At 41.1% G+C, this 20,035-nt stretch overlaps 1 protein-coding gene across 2 annotated transcripts in view; it reads right to left on the reverse strand.

Annotated features, from left to right (window-relative positions):
- Nucleotides 1-20,035, reverse strand: part of vps8 (VPS8 subunit of CORVET complex) — a 170,804-nt gene that overhangs the window by 49,321 nt on the left and 101,448 nt on the right. For both annotated transcript variants that reach the window (XM_067609216.1, XM_067609215.1), the window contains exons 28-30: nt 4,531-4,650; nt 3,767-3,823; nt 3,336-3,418 (exon numbers count right to left, since the gene is read on the reverse strand). In XM_067609216.1, the coding sequence (XP_067465317.1) occupies nt 3,336-3,418; nt 3,767-3,823; nt 4,531-4,650 (260 nt within the window). The remainder of the gene's footprint in view (nt 1-3,335; nt 3,419-3,766; nt 3,824-4,530; nt 4,651-20,035) is intronic.

The raw sequence follows: 20,035 nt of genomic DNA on the forward strand, positions 1-20,035 counted from the left end.
TTGATGAGTTTGGACAACTCCACCTACATTATATGTTCTCTTTTCACCTTTTAATCTCATACATACACACACCCACATTCCAAAGCACATCGTCCCCTGTTGCTTTCACCCAGGTGTGACTCCAGAAAGATAGTCCAGACCTGTCGTAAATTCAGTTAAGCCTAGTTGAATTTCTTAAAGCCAGAAGTTTGATTCAATGTTTCCTAAGTATATAACCATCTTTTAATCTATATATTATTGTTCACAAAGCAATGCCTATCAAACTGGTCCAACTCTGATACCTAGGTTTAATTGTTACATAGTAATGGGACCACAGTGCCATCCAATGGACAACTTTTAGTAAGGTTGAATGTTGAAGTAAGACCTCTGTATAATGTTTTCTTATTGTGATCTATCAAATTATCATTATACTCTACATAACTTAGTAGGAATGTGATATGTATGAGGGATTACTTTGATAAGCAAAGAATTAACACTAGTAGTTATAATGTATGTTAACTAGTAGGTAGAGTAAGTTTGTTAAATAACTATAGTATGTTTTAAGTATGCTGCACTGATGATTGTTAACTTTGTGTGTTAATGGATGTATAGCAAAAGAAGATTACATTTTATTTTAAGCTAATCAAAGGATCTAACTCAGGTATTGTGATGGTGATTACATCAATGGCCCTGTTTACACCTGGTATTAACATCCATCTTGGGTGATCCGATCACATGTGGACAGCTCAAAGTACAGGTGTGAAGGCATCCAAGATGCATTGAGGATGCATTGAGATCCGATCACTCAGACCACATTCGGAGGTGGTCTGAGCCGCATGTGGCTACATTCAATTAGCAGTGTAAACGCAATGTGTCCTGAGCTACATTGAAGGACCGCCTACTCAACTTACGTCTTCTATTTTCTGGCAGACTAGGCACGGAAAGTGCATCGCTGACTCCCGGTGCATGAACCCTCTGTGCAAAGCTGTTCAACTTGTTTGATAACAGGATAAAGAAATTCATTATTTTGTTTTGCCATTTTTCATGTGAATTAAAAAAAATATAATCCACTTCCCGTTTTTTCCTATTTTTCTCATTCCCCTAACCCATTTCCCTCATCAAATCGACAACTGGAATAGAAATTAAACCATTAATTTTTCGCTTGTCTGTCTATTAATATTTCAGGAGCTGCTGGATAGTTTCCTCTGTCCTGTCAAGTTGATAACTACATGTTTTGCTGTGCTGCTCAACATAATGAGCTCTGGATTTATCAGGAGGATGGCTACTTTACTCCAGAAAATTAATTAACATTAGATCCGTACCGATCCTGTCAGCGTGTCGGAGATTTAAATAATTAATGAAGTTACGCTGCTGTGCCACGTGCATAAATGCACACAGTGTCTCCCGCTGGTTAAAAACAACAACGCATTTGGTTGCAAATGGAAATGATGTCTGTGTTTATTTGCATATAGAGCAGGAAAGTAAGATCCGATCACAAGTGGTCACTCAGGACGCATATGGAGACGCATGTTAATACCAGATGTAAACAGACGTACTTAGAGTTGTCCACTTGTGATCACTCAAGACGAATGTTAATTCCAGGTGTAAAAAGGGCCATAGAGGTGTGTTTCTGAACATTTGAGTAACATATACAGATGCAATTCACGTTTAAGTGTGGATGAACATGGTGGAATGTTTAGTTGAAATGTAATCAACTCAGAGAAGATCACGTGTTTTCTCTTAGACAAAGGATTTTCTGTTTTGCGCGGGAGAACATCTGTCTCCACCCACACACACCCATCTTAGCGCCAGCCTGATAAAACAGCATACTTGCTACGCTCATTCTGCTTTTTCCTTTTTCATCTCCATGGAGACGCACATTGCATCCTGAAGACTTCCGCCATTTTAATTTTCTCCATACTTTTCTTTGTATCACATGATCTTCTAAGTTAACTTTCTCTTTTCTTTAAGCTACGTGCAGTATTGTTGCGTCAGTAAAACAAATTTCATGTTGCAATTCTTTCATGCTTTATTTCTTTAAGTATAGTTTTGTTCGGCTGGCAAGATTAATTTTCGAGTTATTTAGTTAGAAAGTCAGTCACTCAGAGACTTCAATTAAAACGACCCACTCTCTGTGGCTCAAGACCCCTTCAAGACTGTGTATCAGGAATAACCACCAAGACCAGTAAAGACTGTGGTGATCCTGAGGATCACCACAGGGTTACTTTACTTCTATTCTCCATCTACTTCATGATTAAGTAGATGGATTGCTGTCGTTTCAATTGAATTCTCTAGTTAATTCTTTAGAGAAGATGGTCAGTTAAACTACCTCAACCTTAATTAATTCTCCGTTAATTATGCTATCGTAAACATTTCACCATCACTCATTCATAACTTCTAACCCGCAATTTTGAACATTTATTATAGTTGATTATTCATTTGTCTGTTTGAATTGACACTCCATTTATTCACTGTTCATAATTTAGTTCAATAAATATATCTATTAGCATGTTGTTGTCTGTGGCTTCAATTTAAGCAGAGAATTAGATCACTGCATTGTAACACGCTACATCAGAAGTGAGGCTGATAAAGTTGTTTCTGTGTTTCTTCCCAGCACGGTTAAATTAAACTAATGGGAAGTGGTGCCCCTTTTCAAACGAGGATTTTGTGTTAACAAAGGTGATGTTCCTACATGCCCTATGAATTGGTGCATTGTTATCCTGGGAGAGACCACTCCCGTCGGGATGGAAATGTTTCATCATAGGATAAAGGTGATGACTCAGAACAACTTTGTATTGATTTGCAGAGACCCTTCCCTCTAAGGGGACAAGTGGGCCCAAACCATGCCAACAAAATTGCCCCCAAAGCATAACAGAGCCACCAGATCCCCTCATTGTAGGGGTCAAGCATTCAGGCCTATACCGGTTTTTCCTTTAATTTGTCAACCCTGTTTACATGTTCTCCCTGTGTCTGTGTGGCTTTCCTCCCGCAGCCAGGTCAGGTCTACTGGAAACTAACAGCCTGTAGGTAAGACTGTGTGAGTGTGTCTGTCTATATATGTTTGTCCTGTGATAGGCTGACAACCTGCCCAGGATGTGCCTGTTTTGGGGCAAAAAGGGTTGTAATTCTGCAAGTAGCCAGTAAAAAAGATTTTTTTTGAAAGACACACTTTCAGAACTCATTATCTACCTTTATTCTATATTGACTTGGACCAAAGTTTTGACCTTGTAATCTTTAAAAAGATACAAAATACTTAACTTTTTAGAAAAGTACAGTAAATATGCATTTTTATTATTATTTTATTCAATAGAATTCTTTGATGCAAATATCTTTCCAGTCATAAATCAGCTACTCACAACTTGGCTTTCTCTGCCAAAGCCAACAGCCTTCCTTCATCAAACTGGACCACACCCCCAACTTGTAGCAGCTCCAGCAGAACCTACAAACCAGTCACAATAAAGACCAATCACATGACATGACAATATCATCTAGAAAAGCCTGTGTCTGTGACCAGACACAGGTAAAAACACATACTATAATATGTATATACAAGTGTATATACGATCATCGACCACCTCATTACATCTGTAAGTAAGTAAAATTAATTCATATAGCTCTTTTCACAGACATTAGTCACAAAGTGCTTTACATGGGCATAATGCCACACAAATACAAAGAAATAAAGGAATACACAATCTGTAATTTAAAAAATACACAGTAAAAAGCTATATATATATATATATATATATATATATATATACACACACACACACGCACACACTCCAACCTGCTGCCTCTCAGTGTGTCGAGAGTCATCATCTGGTCTGCACAGGAACTCCAGAACCTGGAAAGACAGAGCAGAGGTGAAGATGATGGTACTGGTATGGAACCCCAAAGTGTTCAATGTTAAATAAATGAAAAATACATTATGAAACTAGACATTTCTATTTCTACATGCCGCTTTCAAAAGTCTGCTTTCATTTCATAATGGCATTTTTCACAATAACTTTTTTCATGTGAAGTTTTATTTATAATGTCACTTTCATTTATTTCATGTTACTTTTCATGACCATGGTATTGCCTCCTGCCTCTCTTAAAGGGTAGCTACACATTAAATCGTTTTTTTACACTGTACACATAATCACATATGTCTATGTTGGCATATGATGTTAATACAGGTGATTTTTCCAACAATACACATATTGTGTGTAAAAACAACCTTTTCTACTCAAAATTAGCTTATTTCTGTGCTTATATTTGAAAATTCAGTTCAGCCGAATCCTCTGCCTCTCCCTAATTGTGACATATTAGGCAAGGCTGAGGTATTCCGTATATCAGCTGTGTGACAAGTATAAACAGCAGAATACTGGCAAACCATAGCCTCAGTTTGTGCCTCTGATAGAGAGCTGCTGGTAGCATTAGCTAGCATAAACACTCATGTGTTTATCTTCCTGGCCTTTAGCTTTGCCGATACCAGCAGCCAGTGTGAAAGTATCATCATAATATTTTTTAATCACATGCTTGGGATATATGCAGGATCTGACTGGGTACCTGATCAAAGAGCTTCCTGTTCACAAAAAGCGTGTTATCTGGCTTGGCCAACTGGCGAGCCAAAAATGTGAAGAGCCCGCCCACCTGGGAAGGAGTAAAGTCTGGATTGTCCACCATCACCTAGGTAACGAGAAAGAAAGCAAGAAAAAAGATACAGAGAATATAAAAACTGTCTTGAGTTGCACAGGTCAGCCCGTCCCCCCTTTATAAATGCCAGTGGCGCCCCACACAGCATTCTCAAGTGTATTTCTTCCATGCACCTTACACATGCAAGCAGGGCAGTGTTGTGAGGTACCTCCCTCAGTTCTCAGAGAACTGGGTTGACCTGGGTAACCAAAAGTTCTCTTTCAAACATTGCTCAGTATCTCACTATGGGAGATGTGGCACACTCCTGAATTGCATGCTCCGAAGCCCATAACACCTCCACCCAGAAGGGTCAACATCACAAGCCCTCCCCTTGAGCTAGCACACAGTTAACATGCCCCCACACTCAGGACTGAGTGAGCTAGTGAGGGCCCTGTCACATCCAGGCAGTAAAACTGAATAAATGTGTGTGGGGATGCCCAACTAGCAGTTGCATAGATGTCACTCACAGAAATGCCCATAAACAGGGCCTATGCAGTGGCCATACCCCTGGTGGAATGAGCCCGCAGGCTTTCAGGGGCTGCAGTCCACGACTCTCATAAGCCAGAATTATAGCCTCCACCACCCAGTGTGACAGCGCTGGTGAGTCAAAGCCTTCCCTCTGTGAGAAGGAGCCCAAGATACAAAAAGCTGGTTATTCTTCCTAAATCTCTTAATCCTGTCCAAACAGATGCTTAAGGCTCTTATGGGACAGTGAATTAAGCCACCTGTCACTCCTGTCTGCGAAAGGCGGTGAGTGAAAGGCAAGCAGCTCCAGTGTGGGGTAGCTATATGAAGACTTGCTAACCTAAGGCACAAAAGCAGGGTTAGGGCGCAACATCACCTTCCCATAGTCAGGGGAAAACTGCAAGCAGGATGCATGCACAGACGCATGTAATTCACAGCTGTGGGGCAGCTGTGGCTCAGGAGGTAGAGCGGGTCGTCCACTGATCGGAAGATCAGCGTTTTGATTCCTGACTCCTCCAGTCCGCATGTTGATGTGTCCTTGGGCAAGATACTTAACCCAAAATTGCTCCTGATGGCTGTGCCATCAGTGTGCGAATGTGTGTGAATGATTAAATTTCGTCTGATGGGCAGGTTGTGACTTTGCATGGGCACCCTTCAAAAACCTCCTTATCAGAGAATGCTGTCTAATCGACACATTCCCAAAACCCACATGGCAGGCTAAAATCGCGACCAAATAAACTTTAACGGTTGAAAAAGCTTAACCGTTGTCCTGTAAATCCTGTAGGAAGCATAATACACCCGGAACAGAACTTGAAACAAAATGACAGCTCTAGCCTCACACCATCTATCAAATACGCGCCACTTAACGTTATACAATGAACACGTAGATGGCGCCCTTGTACTTTGAATTGTCCCAATCACCCTCAATGGCAGACCCCACTCATTCAAATTTAAAAATCTGTCCATGCGCCTGTGACACCAAGTCTTTGTGTAATGGCAGCAGCCATGACTGGTTGTTAAGGAGCCACACCAGCTCTGCCATCCATGGTCTGCTGGGCCAATGTGGGGCAATCAGCAGGGACAAAATTCAGGCCAGGAATCTCACACCCACCCAGGCCACCTCATGGACAGGGGTATTCAATAGGCAGACTCTGGCCCAGATCTGGACCAAAACACAAATGAATCCAGACCGAGACAGGAATCTGCATGATTATTATTTATGGTAGCTTCCACATATGTAGGCTACTATTTAAAATAAAAGCACACAATTTTCTGGACAGGCAAATCTTCGAAGCACATCACGAAGGTGCTCTCATTTCATCTCCCAATCACAGCAGCGTAACACCACAACTATAACATGAAACTGACTGAAGTCATCATATTAAGAGAACTTGGGACAGAAATTTTGCCTTCTTAAGTTTCCTTAAGAAATACAGTTGTTTCTGAGCTTTCCTTACTAGGGTCTAGATGTATGGTGGCCATGACAGGCTCTCTGTGATGCTGATTCCCAGGGACCTAAAACTGTTAACCTGCTCCACTGATGCAGACAGGGGTGTGTGTCCTTGCCTCCTTTTTCCTAAAATCATCAATCAGATCTTTGGTTTTGTTGTCATTGAGTAGTAGTTGTTAGACTAGACACTGCAGACTTTTTAGGTATAGGGATGATGGCTGTCTTGAAGTAGGTGGGAACACTCTCCTGTGACAGTGACATGTTAAATTATGACATCAACTACCTGGTTGACACATGTTTTTAGTACAGTCAGGGATGTTATCAGGCCCAGCAGCTGTATTCATATTCATTCTCAGCAGGATTCTTCTCACATCCGCTGTGGATTACTGACAGTGGCAAAATTATCATTAAAAAAAAAAAAAAATTCAGAACAGGATTACACGTGATTTATATTTCAAATATAAATGTTGTTTCTAGAGCAGCATCAATACTGTTTACAACAGCAAAGTCACTATAAACTTGGTAATATCTCACTGGAAACAAATCTAACATGTCAGTAAAATAAATAATATTCCTGACATCAAAAAACTGAATGAAGTTTAGAAAGAATGAAGAACATTCTGACACTGTGTGTCTGTAACAACTGGCCTACTGGATGTGTAAAGGAACACAGAACACTAATTAACATTAGATCCTGACTGATCCTATCAGCGTGTCAGAGATTCAAATAATCAATGAAGTTAGGCTGCTGTGCACAGCTTCTCTCAATGGGGAGACACAGCTGCGGGGAGATTGCTGCATATAACTCTATCTTTGTTTGATTTACGTACTTAGGGCGGTCCACTTGTGATCGGATCAACCAAGACGCATATTAATGCCAGTGTAAACAGGGCCAAAGAGACTTAGTCTCCCAGAATTCCCCAGGTACTTCACACCTGGACATTAACTCTGCCCATGGATTGTCTGATTAGTTTAGTTTGTATTTAAGGTCTGGTTTTCAGTTGAGTCTTGCTGGATCATTTATTCTGTTTGGTTCTGTTTTACCTTGTTCTGTCCTGACCATCACAAGAATAAAGAGGGTTTTCGTCAACCCTGCATGTCGGTCTCTGCATTTGGGTCCATTCCTGCAACTCCACATGACACTGCCAGATGATTATAAGCACTATAAGCACAGGAGCCACGAAGCAGAATTAGCTCGCCACTAACTCTGTAAGGACTGAACAAGGAGTGACCTGGGCTCACTGGCCTGCACGACTGGATCACTGACAGCCCAGCAAAGCCTGCACCATTGAGCCTAGGAGCCACAGCTCTTCCCCAGCCTGGTTCACTCGCTGGACTCAACAAAGTAGCAAACCAAAGCATCTCTCTCTCCATTGACTTGGTAATGTACTGAGCATAGCATAGAATGGCACATGGCTAAGGTTTTTTGTTGAGCTCTGTTGTTGTGATGTCTGTTTATAGTCAGCTTATTATTTAGCCACATCACTAAGTTGATGTTTGCATGCTTCATACACGTCACATCCAGTGACTAGGCCTTGCATATAACTAAGTAACCACTTTCAACCTGGCACCCTTTATCTTACATGCTTTCCTTAACATAACCACACACACAGTTAAGAGAAGGTTAAAAGCCCCGCTTTACATACTCTTTTGCTTCTGGCCTAGCACACGTGATCTCAAGCCACCTCATGGTCTGGCTTTTTGCCTTTGTCTTTCCTTGTTCACAGAACATTGGAACATGTGGCCTCCATCGCCATTTTGTTTGCCTGCAATTCTCACACACACAGACAGACATACACATCTGTATATAGCCTTAGATTAGACATCTGTATATAGTTAGATTACATATTGTGTGTTTTTACTTTTATCTGTTTATCTTTTGGATATACATGCTGTCTGTTTAATGTTGCATGAGAGTGAATTTTGCTCAAAAACTCCACAATCCTTCAAGTTTTATAATTTTGGTTATAATTATTAAGTTAATTATTAATCAGAGTTCCAAATTTATAGATTAGTACATTTAATAAGACTGAATCCATCAATTGCCTATCTTTTTTCCTGACCCCAGGGTGGTGCCCTGTTATAATTAATTTTTATTAATAATTTTTTTTGATTTTACTAATTAATAATAATCTTTGATAATCCTTAATTATTGCTGATAGCCTAACCAAAGCCCAACAAAACTAATGAACAGTTAGAGATCAGACAGAGTGCTTTTCACAGGTTGCAAAACACGAGGCCCACCACACTGCCTTTTTTGTTGAAGCCTACAATTTATAAAAAAGAGCAATTTGCTGTCTTTTTTTTTTTTTTTAATTGTTGTTAGGCAACCACCGAACCTACCTGAAATCTCAAGTACCGCACTAGTTGGCCTCCAGGCCTGCTGTTTTCTGTTCAGATCATGGTAACTATGGTTGTTAAAGTCATATAGCTCCAGGTATCCAACAATAGCCACGACTAGTTTGTCCTCCGTTGTTTTTGTATTTATTTATTGATTGGGACAGTGTACAGTTTTAAAGATAAAAGATGCACGGCACTGGAGTTAGCTCAAAGCTAATTTACATCCGTAGTCCCACACAATCAAAACATACAACAGCACAACAAACACACAGAACCCACTATATAAAATACAAAGCTACACACAACAGCACATCACATACACCCATAATGTCATCTAAAAATGAATAATGTAAACTTGTCAAATTAAAAGCAAGATTACCTGCGCTTATGAGAACACCATAGATGAAGTTTAGACTCAGTGGTCACACAGCTGATTGGTCTGAGGTAGCTTTTTTAATTTGGCCTTGAATGTATTAATTGAACTACAGTTCTTCATATCATCAGGTAGGGCATTTCACTGAGTTGTGGCTTTCACAGAGAAAGCTGACTGCCCAAGTGCAGTGTGACAAAATGGTATGGTACAATCTTGTATAGAGGATATTCTGGAGGATCTAATGGAACTTACTGAGTCATCACCATCACAGAAGGCCTGCTTCTCAATTCATCCAACTGAACAATGGGGAAAAAAACACAATGACGTCAAGCACTTTTCTGCTCTGAGTTGAAGTTTTTTCAACTCAAGGCATTCAGACTGGCCCTGCAAAAAGACGAGACGCATATAGTGGAAAAACGCGAGGCGCTCAGCAATGCAAAAGCAATGACGAAAAAGCTAGCCTAACCTGTGTGCTGTGTAAGGGATAATGTATAGTGAGCAGGTCATTATTGTGCTTTGCATCGGGGTGCTGCATTACCCTGTAGGGGTTCTTTTCGCAAAAATGACCCGCTCGCTGTACATTATCCTGCTTATTACATGGCTATTTACTGAAAAAGAAATCAATAATCTGACACAAAATATTGATTTATAAATGATTATATTGATTTAAAAATAATTTTATTACTTCCACTAAAAAAATAGTCCGTTAGATTCTACGGTTGGAACTGCATGCATAGCAACGTAAATATCTATGAAAACTCTGTAGACTTCTTAAGGTCATGACGTTTCTGTCATTCATCTCTACGTTTTCTTCTTGCCAGGGCTTTGCAGTTGACACACCTGGAAGAGAGACACTAACCAGATCTGCTGCAGTTGTCTGGATTGGAGGACAGGATCTTGCTAAAGTTTTCCCTTTCTGTAATGGTTGGAGCCCAGTAGCTCTTCAGGCTGCCATTGCATCTGTGCCCAGTCACAGACATTATCTCTAACGTTTTTTTTTCCAAAGCTTGTCGGGAATGAGCTGTAGTTGGTCATTTTACCAGACTTCTTTCTGCGGATTGATATGATTGGATGTGGTCCTCCAGAGACTATGAACAGAACTGCGTCCTTAGCAACGGTCTGTTATTCATATTCATTTTCTACATGTTTATGCTTGTGGAGCAGATGGTTTAATAAATTAGTTGACTTTTTACTACTGAAGGTTTTATAGCCCTTACAGCAACAAGTGTAGTCATCATCAACTGAAGTAAAACGTTATCTTCACTTCATCTGGTTCACTGTCCCCACTGCAGCCCCTCTGCTGTCTGCTGCCAATCTGTGTGTCAGGAGTTGAGCCCCGCTCTTGGTCAAACACAGGGATCAGAGGAGAGGACAGAAGCTGGCACAACCATAAATGACACAAAAATGTGGTAGAGAACTCTCAGTATAGTTTTTGTCTGTTCATTGGCTTAGGTGCTGAGAAAAAACGCTAAAGTGTTATAATGCCTCAGTGTTATAATGGTAAGAAAGACCCTGCATAACTGTGTTTTGTGCACACTGGAAAATTTCCAGGTGAGTTGATGCAGGAGGCTACGTGCATTGGATCAATCAGGTGTCACGATAGGCATGGATCTTCCCATCAGGTCAGAACCAAAGACAGCCGCTGCTCTTGCACAGATCAGTATCAGAGGAATGAGGCTGAGCGGGGGGAATGCGTACAGCAGCACATTTGGCCGGTTTATATAAGCCACCACTGTTGTATTGACTGTCCTGCCCAAAACATGACAACTCCTCAGGAGTGGCAAAAAATGTTGGAAAGCCAGGGAAACTGCCATCAACTCCAGGTAATTTATATGAGCATGACAGAGCCTGAGGGGCTAGGTCCCATTCACAGACCTCCCCTTGAACACAGCCCCCCCACCCCATCAATGAAGCATCCATTGTCACTGTTTTCCTCATAACTACCATTCCCAAGGGGATGCCGGTAGTGAACACCACTGGGTCTCTCCAAAGACAGAGAGCCAGGAGACATTCGGGGAAACCCTCATCATTTGACTGAGATGACATTGTACATCCGTAACATCCATTGAACAGATGTAATGAGGACACCTAGCATTGGAAATCCTGCATCCTTGACAACTCCTGAGGAATGACAGATATTACTTCAGCCCTGTCAGGCTCGTAACGAGACTGAGTTCCCCCGGAACAGAGCAAGGTGCTGGCAAAATTTCTCCACTCAATCTTGTGACAGAGAAGCCCGAAAAGAAACAATTTATTTCAAGGCCAAAATACTCTACATTTTGAATGGGAAACAAGATACTCTTGGCATGAGTGACACTGAAGCCCATGCTGGAAAGGCTTCTTAACTATGCCAACACTCTGAGACTTGTGGCTCACATAGGATTCAGAGCTGCCTCCACACACTTGCTGAAGACTTTGGGGGCAAGAAACAGCCCAAATGGCAGAGTCTGATATTCGTAGGCTACACCCTGGAAAGTGAAGCTCGGAAATTTCCTGTTCCCCAGATATATAATTATGTGACAATAAGCATCATGCAGATCTGTCGACGTAACCCAGTTGCCCAGTTGAATCAAGCGCAACGGAACGTTGTATGTGAGCATTCTGAATTTGTATTTGCAGAGGTAGGAATTGAGGACACATAAGTCCAGAATATGATGTAACAAACCTCCCTGTTTCGGAATGAGGAAATACCGGGAGTTGAAGCCCAGATTCATTTCATCCTCTGGCACAATTCAAATTACCCCTCAGCTTAAGAGAGAAGAAATTTCGCTCACCAAAGCTGCTGCAAATTGAAGCCTGTAACCCCTTGCAACAGTTATAAACACCCAGTGGTGAATTGCGCATGCACACCACTCTTCTGCTTTGACAACCAGGTGATCCAGGGGCTTGAAGCTCAAAACTGTGGCAGATGCACTCTCTTGTGGCAGACAGTCCACTTTTTGGTTTTCTCTTTTTTGAATTACACACTGCGCCCTTGGCTTTAAGCCCGGCCCTAACAGTGGCTTCCTTAAAGGGGCCATATTATGCTTTTTCTTATTATCAGACCAATATATAATGTCACAATGTCACATATTCATGTTAAAAGTGGCCGACGTGTCAAATAACGAGGTAAACGTATGTAGCAGTCATCCCTGTGAGCAGAAAGCAGCAGCTTCAGTTTCCAACGGTTTTTTCTACTTTCAGCCCAAGCTGACGTCAGTCTGTGACAGATTTCTTTATATGGACATCTGCTACATGCACAGCATTCAAGTACGCTGCTCCGCTCTGGGAGTAGTTATGCCAAGCCAAGACGCCATTACACAGCAAAGCAAAGTAAAATAAGTAGTTTACCTATTGGAGGTGTGCTGGTTGTCTGCAGCTCTTCATAAAACATCTCACTATGGCTGTTTCTGCCTGTACTATTCCTCCCTGCATTATTTCTAACTGATTCGCTCGACAAATAGCTCAAAATAGCTCCATATGTTGTTGTTTCGGTTTTTTGCGCCGCTAACGAAGCTCCACTAATTCAGTGAGGAACACGTTTTTACTTCCTGTAAATTCTTCACAATAAAAATCTCCTGTTAGTAAGTCATGTAAAAGCTTTTAATTTGAAGCAGAAAAGCAGGAAATGTTTGGTCTGCATTGACGGTAAAGTTACACATCTCTGATACGTAAAGCTGGCCAGTCAGAACAGAGTGAGCTCATCGGGAGAGGGGCTTTAAAGAGACAAGAGCAAAAAGAGAAACTGTATATTGAGGGGCTGCACAAATAAGTAAAATAATAATAATAATAATAATAATAATAATAATAATAATAATAATAATAATAATAATAACAACAACAACAACAACAATAACAATGATAATAAATTATTATTATTATTATTAACAACAACAACAATAATATAATATAATAATAATATTTTTTTGAACTGTGAATCATGCAGAGCTAAATCCTGATTTACCTTTGTCTTTTGTTTCATGGATCTGGCGAGTCCTCCCTCTGGCCAAAAGAGTTGGCATCAGTAAAGATGGCCTCTTATACTGTGGCAGGCAGGAACTGGAAGAGGCCAACCGGGTGTGCCAGAAGGGAGTCTGCCTTTCGGGATCCAGTTAACTTCAGTTACTTTTGGACTTTAAGTTTATTTTTCTTGCTTTTGATAGTTAGTTGGGTTGTACATAGTTTCTTGATTTAAATCTTTGTTGAGATTAAGCTTAATTTGTGTTATAGAGTTAATTGTTTATTCCTGCCCCCCTTGTGTGTCTGTGTAGGATAGCCAGTGTGTATCCTACACACACCTTATGTGTCATTTGTCAGGTCTGTAATGTTCAGTTCAGTTCAGGTTGCTATTTGTTTAGTTGACCTAAATTTGAGTTAAAGGGCCCTAGTTTTTTTGAAATTACTTTCTTCTAGTTTTCCTATTTTTGTATTTTGGAAAAATTAATTTGTTAATTTGAAATTAAGTTGTAAATAAATTACTAACTTTTGCTCTATACACCTTGTGTTCTTGAGTTTTACTGCTTGGTCCCTGACAGATGGTAAATGAACTGGAGAGCACTGGGGCTGCTCCTCTGCATCTGTGAATAGGGTGAACATGGCAGGCTGTCACACAGCGCTGACTGGGACACTAGTGTAGTTCTTCTCCTCTCCTCCTCTTGGGGGGAGGATGAAATTGACAGTCTATCCCCGAGAAGCTCAGGCCAGGGATTTCTCTGAGTGCTGACTGCTGAGCCTCTGTTTCTACTAACCACAGTCAACCCCTTCTTCTTCCCCTCTGGTGGGCGGGATGAGCAGTATGTCATGGTAGCGAAGTGGTGGCGATGGTGGCAAAAGACTTTTTGCCCCAGTGCTTTTGGCCCTGGGCACCATGCTGGTGAGTCACTGGCTACTCAGGTGTCTGAAATCTGGGGCCTTTAAAGCTCCTGCTGCATCCTCTTGCAGCCTTAGCCAAAAAGCCCAGGCGAGTTGGCAGTGGTGGGCAAGGTGTTGTCTTGGGCCAGATTAACCCTTGACAGGAATACCAGAACAGTTTGGCCCAATACCACTTCATCTCCTTCATGCACACATGAACAGTGGACATGAGCTGCCTAGTGGAGACCTGACGAAAAGGAAGGATAAATCCCTCTCCTCCTCATTATCCAGCAATGAAGGCAAGTCAATAGCCATCCTGGTCGCCGCCCGTATGCACATCTCATGCAGGTGGGCCTTGTGGGGGGCAGGGGAAGGCTGCACTTTCCCACCAATGGAGGTGCTGGGCTGCAATGACTAGGTGGGGGTCTGCTGGGGTCCTCCGCCATATCCCCCCAGCAAGTGCTAGCTGTAGCTGACTTATCCCTGAGTTTCTTCATGGTGTCGGAAAGGCAAGGGTCAGCTTTTACCGGTGAGGATTCTGCAGCATCACTGGTGAACACTCACCAGTGATGCTGCGGAATCCTCACCGGCATGGAGCAGCAGTGTTGTCCAGTCTGCAGGTCTGTGAGTGAGGCATCACTTGCGGGCTCGGAGTCCAAGAGTGATGTCTGGGCATGCTTAACTCCTATACATTCAATGCAGAGGAGATGGGGGTCCCTCCCTAAGATGGTTAACCCACATGCAGCTGGGCAACGTTCTTAACCTTGCTGCCACCAGCGTTCCCCTCAGAGGATGCAGTGGTAGCCATAGCTAGCTAACAACCTTGACGACTAGCAGCAGTAACAGATGCACAGCTCACCTTGATGTGCTATCTTGTTCTGTAAGCAGTTAGAATCAGATAGAAGTCCACCACAACATGACAACCCCCACTTGAACCAACAATAAATAAACCTTTCTTAATGAAAAGAACTACCAGATACTGTATCCATGCTCAAAGACTACCTTGATGACTTTGTTGGCGAACAGTTTAGTGAAAATCCAGACGTCATGACAGCTAAGGAGCTCAAATGAGGAAAAGAGAATGCTGTGTGGGGCACCATGAACGTTTACAAAGGGGGGGATGGGCTCCCAACAGATGTAGTGGTATTGGAGATTCCATGATTGGTCATGCCAGAAAGTACTTGCCATAGTGACATACCGAGTGAGGTTTGAAATAGAAATTTAGCTACATAAGATGACTATGTCAGTGGTGTTTAGTTCCAGTTGTCTGATTCACTGTACCAGAGCCCAACAAGTGTGGGCAAGTTAAGGTTTGCGCTGGAAATAGTTCTGCAAGATCACTTTGTCTATTACTGAAAAGGAACTGTCAAAAGCAAAACACATCACACAACTCCTCTCCAGTACACCTTTATTAACGTTTTCAACTATCTCACTTTCATCAGGCCACTTCCGTTTCCCATCATTTAACCCTCTCAGGCTTAATGTGCTCAGCTTAGAAATGCAGAATGCCTCCCTTTTAATCTCTCCAAATCTACCCCCTTCTTTGACAAACATAATTCAGTTCTCCTATATTTAAGGGATGAGATTGGATGACGTATCTCCATAAAATGTGCTACAACAGGATAAACCTCTTCTTGGTACTTTTATGTTCTCTGATTCTTTGTTTGAGTTCTCTTGATGTTATTCCTACATATCCTTTTCCACAAGGACTAGTTAAAGGTTCAGTGTGTAGTATTTAGTAACATCTAAAAGAACAGACTTGGTAAAAATTGAATAGATTATGTATAAGTATATCTTAATTAGTGTCTAATCATCTGAAAATAATTGTTGTGTTTTCATTACCTTAGAAATAAGCCCTTTATATCTACATGGGAGCGGGTCCCCCTCCACGGTGGCCGCCATGTTTCTACAGTAGCGCAGAAGGGACAAACCTAATACTGGCTCCAGTGAGGGCCTTACGTGTTTTAGATTCAGTGGGTGACTACCGGAAATGCACCGATTTTAAAACGAAGAAGAACGGACCAAACATTTTGTATTGAGAGAAGTTTTTGAAACCAAAATCTGATAAATGGAGGATCATACATATTTAGAAAATGACAGGAGCGTGAATTGTCGTCGTCAAAGAAACAAAAACACGAAGAAGCTAAACGAAATCGGGACAAGCAACGGCATAAAACGAGGATAAACCCAGATGGAAATCCCAGAGAAATGTTTGCAAATTGACGCCGAAGTTTCCTGTTTACTGCTGGACAGGTAAGAGTGTAATGTATATTTATTTTGCGCCCCTGGTAATGGTTCAAAACCTAGATGATGTACAATGTTTACTAGCGGTACATTAATTTCCCTGAAAAGAAACGCCGCCACGTAACGTTAAATATTAGCACACTTTAGCCTCAGTTTGTGCCTCTCACAGAGCTGGTGGTCTGATAAGAGACAACAGGGAGGCAACGTTGTGCTAATAACCCAAAGATTTATTCATTTTCTGTGGCAGTAAGACAACACATTGATTGATAACTAAGATATTTAGCGCTGGTGATGCGCTAAAGACAGTAAGTCAGAGTAATGAGTTAGTGTAAAAGATAAACTGAGGAGAAGTCTGCTCATCACCGAGTTAATACATCGTGTGAATTTATATCTATATTTTTCACAGTGCTCTATGATTTCATTGTTTGCTCCTAATTTGTCATTTAGGAGCACATGTACACATTGGGGGGCAAAGTTAGCTTACAGTCCAACACAAGTAACATTTTCCCCGTTTCAATGTTGAAAAACATGTAATTGCTACCAAAGTTTTAGTTTTATATTTATCAGTCAGAAGTAGAATTTTTCTGTTATTTATTTTGGTATGTTTATCCAGGCCAGCCAAGGCTCCCAGCATCTTAGGACGTAACATAATGTATTACATGGGTTTGTGACTGTGTCATGTAGCACTTGATGTTGCTGTTGTTTCTCCAGCTATGAGAGAGGTCCTGTAGCGTCGATGCATGGTATTGCCTTTATCTTCATCTTCAAAGCGACTGTGTAATAGGTCAGGGGTATTTCACCATGTGCCATTGATGGCTGGGAGTACGTTGGTTTTCATTACAACCAAAGACAACAAAAGTTGATTTCACTGAATAGCTACTTGTCTCTGACTGAAAGTGTGTTAATCAATTAAACAATCTGATCTAGTCTGTTGGGATGAAAATCTGCATGGAATAAGGTTGAACAGTTTATGGTGAGCACGATAGATAGATAGATAGATAGATAGATAGATAGATAGATAGACAGATAGACAGACAGACAGACAGACAGATGATTTATGATAGTAAGTTCATTCATTTGTGCTGTTTTATTTTTCTCAGGCACTATGGGTTGGCATTATTCACCATGTCTGTGACATTCACACCCGCCATATCAGAGGTATTGCAGACCGAGTCAGGAGAGGTCTATGTAAGTGATACACATTTGTTTGCCTATGTAGCATATTAACTTCCCCTGTAAGTCCTACTCCTGGTTAAATAGCACTATTTTCACATGTACAACTGTATAAAATGTATGAAATAGTAAATTATCTCTATGTGTAATGGTACTGTCTTCCACAGAAGCAGTTTTCCATGCAGCTGCTGCTCTACACACAGCTCCTGGAGCAGATGAGGAACAGCAGTGCCAGTGAATCATGGGTGTTGTTCCTGCCATGAGAGGATCTTCATCCAGAGCAGTAAATTGAATACCTTTGGTGTGGTTTTGGTGTGACCCTTGTCAGCTATTATATGTGCAACAATTTGACTGCTGGAAGGTGATCAAATAAGTTTAATCACACTGCTTTTAGTGTTCAAACAGACTAATGATTTGATAGATTATTCTGTCTTTATCAGAATCAACTCTGAAGAACACAGAATAAGCTGTCAACATGTTTGTTTGAACAGTAAAAGCTGCATGTTTATGTTATCCTTTGATTGTTCAGATTGAAAAGGATGTCCAAAAATGTTTCTGTTAAATAAAATATATTTTTATTACAAATGTCATTATTCTTAGTGTTGTTTTTTATATTTTTATTTTGTGGTTCAAACCAGTGAATTACAGATAACATAACTTGAAGTGGCAATGAAAATTAATCCATAACATGTACTACAGTGCCCTGTTCTGAGGATCAGTGGTATTCAAACTTCACTACTGTTTTATGTTGCTTCTTAAATATAAATAACGACAATATAAATTAATGGTGGAAGTGGTAATGACAATATACTGACTGCAGGGAAATACTGTCATTGTATAAGTATATATTAATATGTTTATCATTGCAGTTATCACAGCACATCTGATGAATATCTTTTATTTGGTAAACTTGCACATTTAAGTTGAACAAATGTGAATATATAAACAAAAAGTTTAAAATTATCCAGAAAATATAAAAAATGTATAGAACAAGTATAAAATAAATAACATATCAGAAATGTAACAAATAAATATGAGATGATTAGATGCCTTGATGATGAACAGGCAGGTGTGTGAGTGCCTGAGATACTGTGTGGACGTTCCAGAGGACCTGGAGGGAAACTCAGAGGCCAGGTGTGAAACCAGTGTGATGTCTTTGGAGGACCAGGGAACTTGTCCCTGATCCTCCAAACACAGCAACTGGGGATGACAAGTCAGTTTCCCTGGTCTAAAGAGCCATGCTGTCGATAGATGAAATGTCTATAGGCAGCATAACGGTACTCCCCGTTGTCATCCCCAGGCTTCCTGGTCTGGCCAAATAACATAATGTCCTCCCTGTACCGCCTGTGAATGCATAAAAAGCATTTTCAAGACAGTACTGGGAGAAGTGCGGTATTATTATTACACAATCTGCAGGGTACTGGCCACAGCATTTCCTCTCCCGGTCTGTAGGCATGTCTGTACAGTTACTACAAGTACACCATGGTACCCCTGGCACATGGTGCAAACGGTGGGACACCATGCCTGCACTGATGCATCATCAAGGCATCAAAAATGAACCCTGGCTGCCTCTGAAGCAGTGCACTGGTGAGCTGCCTGTGCTCCTCCGAGGTCATCTCTTCAAGAAGTTTCTGAAAAAATAAAACACAGGAAAAACACAGATAAGGCTTAATAGGTTATAAGTTTCATAATATGTTGGAAATATTGTAATGGTAGTGCAGAATATGGATTGTAGGCTGTCCAGTGTTCCCAAACATGTCTGAAACAATAACATGAATTTTTTAAAAAGTCAAAATATAGCTACTCGATACTGTTCCTATATGGTATTTATATCATCATTTAGTAGTGTTGCTGATGCTTTCAGTAGCCTCTTTTATACTGAGAACCCGCATTATAGCCGTAAAGAGGATCCAAAGGGAGGCCATTTCTCTTCGTTTGATAACGTTAAAATTAAAGTAAGACTTTTTTGTCGGCTTCCTGACTCATTTTAAAAAGACGAGAGAAAGAGAGAGAGAGCAGCTGTGGTCGAGTGAGCTAGAGGGTGAATGAAGAGAGGGAGCGCTAGTAACGTTAGTGGGGAAGCTGGTGAACCACATTGATAAACGTTATTTTCTGATTGTTTCACAGCGGTTAGCTTCTACAGCACAAACACACCCACACACCTCCTCAACCCTGCAGCTGTGCATTGCGCCGCCTGATTTGGTCTGAACACGGGCTAAACAGAACAGCGAGGCAGATTACAGGCGCAGTATTCCCACCTTGAACGGGCTGTGTAAAAGGGGCTACTGACTCACATTACACTGTAACACATCAAACTATACAGACTACAGTGATGTAAAACACAGAGCTGCTATGTAAATACCACTTTGTGTTGTAGTGGCATTTTTAATATCGTGCAGAACGGGTAGGAATATGATAAAATAATTGTATAAATAACGTCACAAACCTCAGTCGCTTCGGTCCCTTTGGAGGGTTTCCAGCCTCTTCCTCTGCTTCCGCGGTGC

This window comes from Thunnus thynnus, chromosome 14 (genome assembly GCF_963924715.1).
Source record: "Thunnus thynnus chromosome 14, fThuThy2.1, whole genome shotgun sequence".
Taxonomy (NCBI): Eukaryota; Metazoa; Chordata; class Actinopteri; order Scombriformes; family Scombridae; genus Thunnus; species Thunnus thynnus.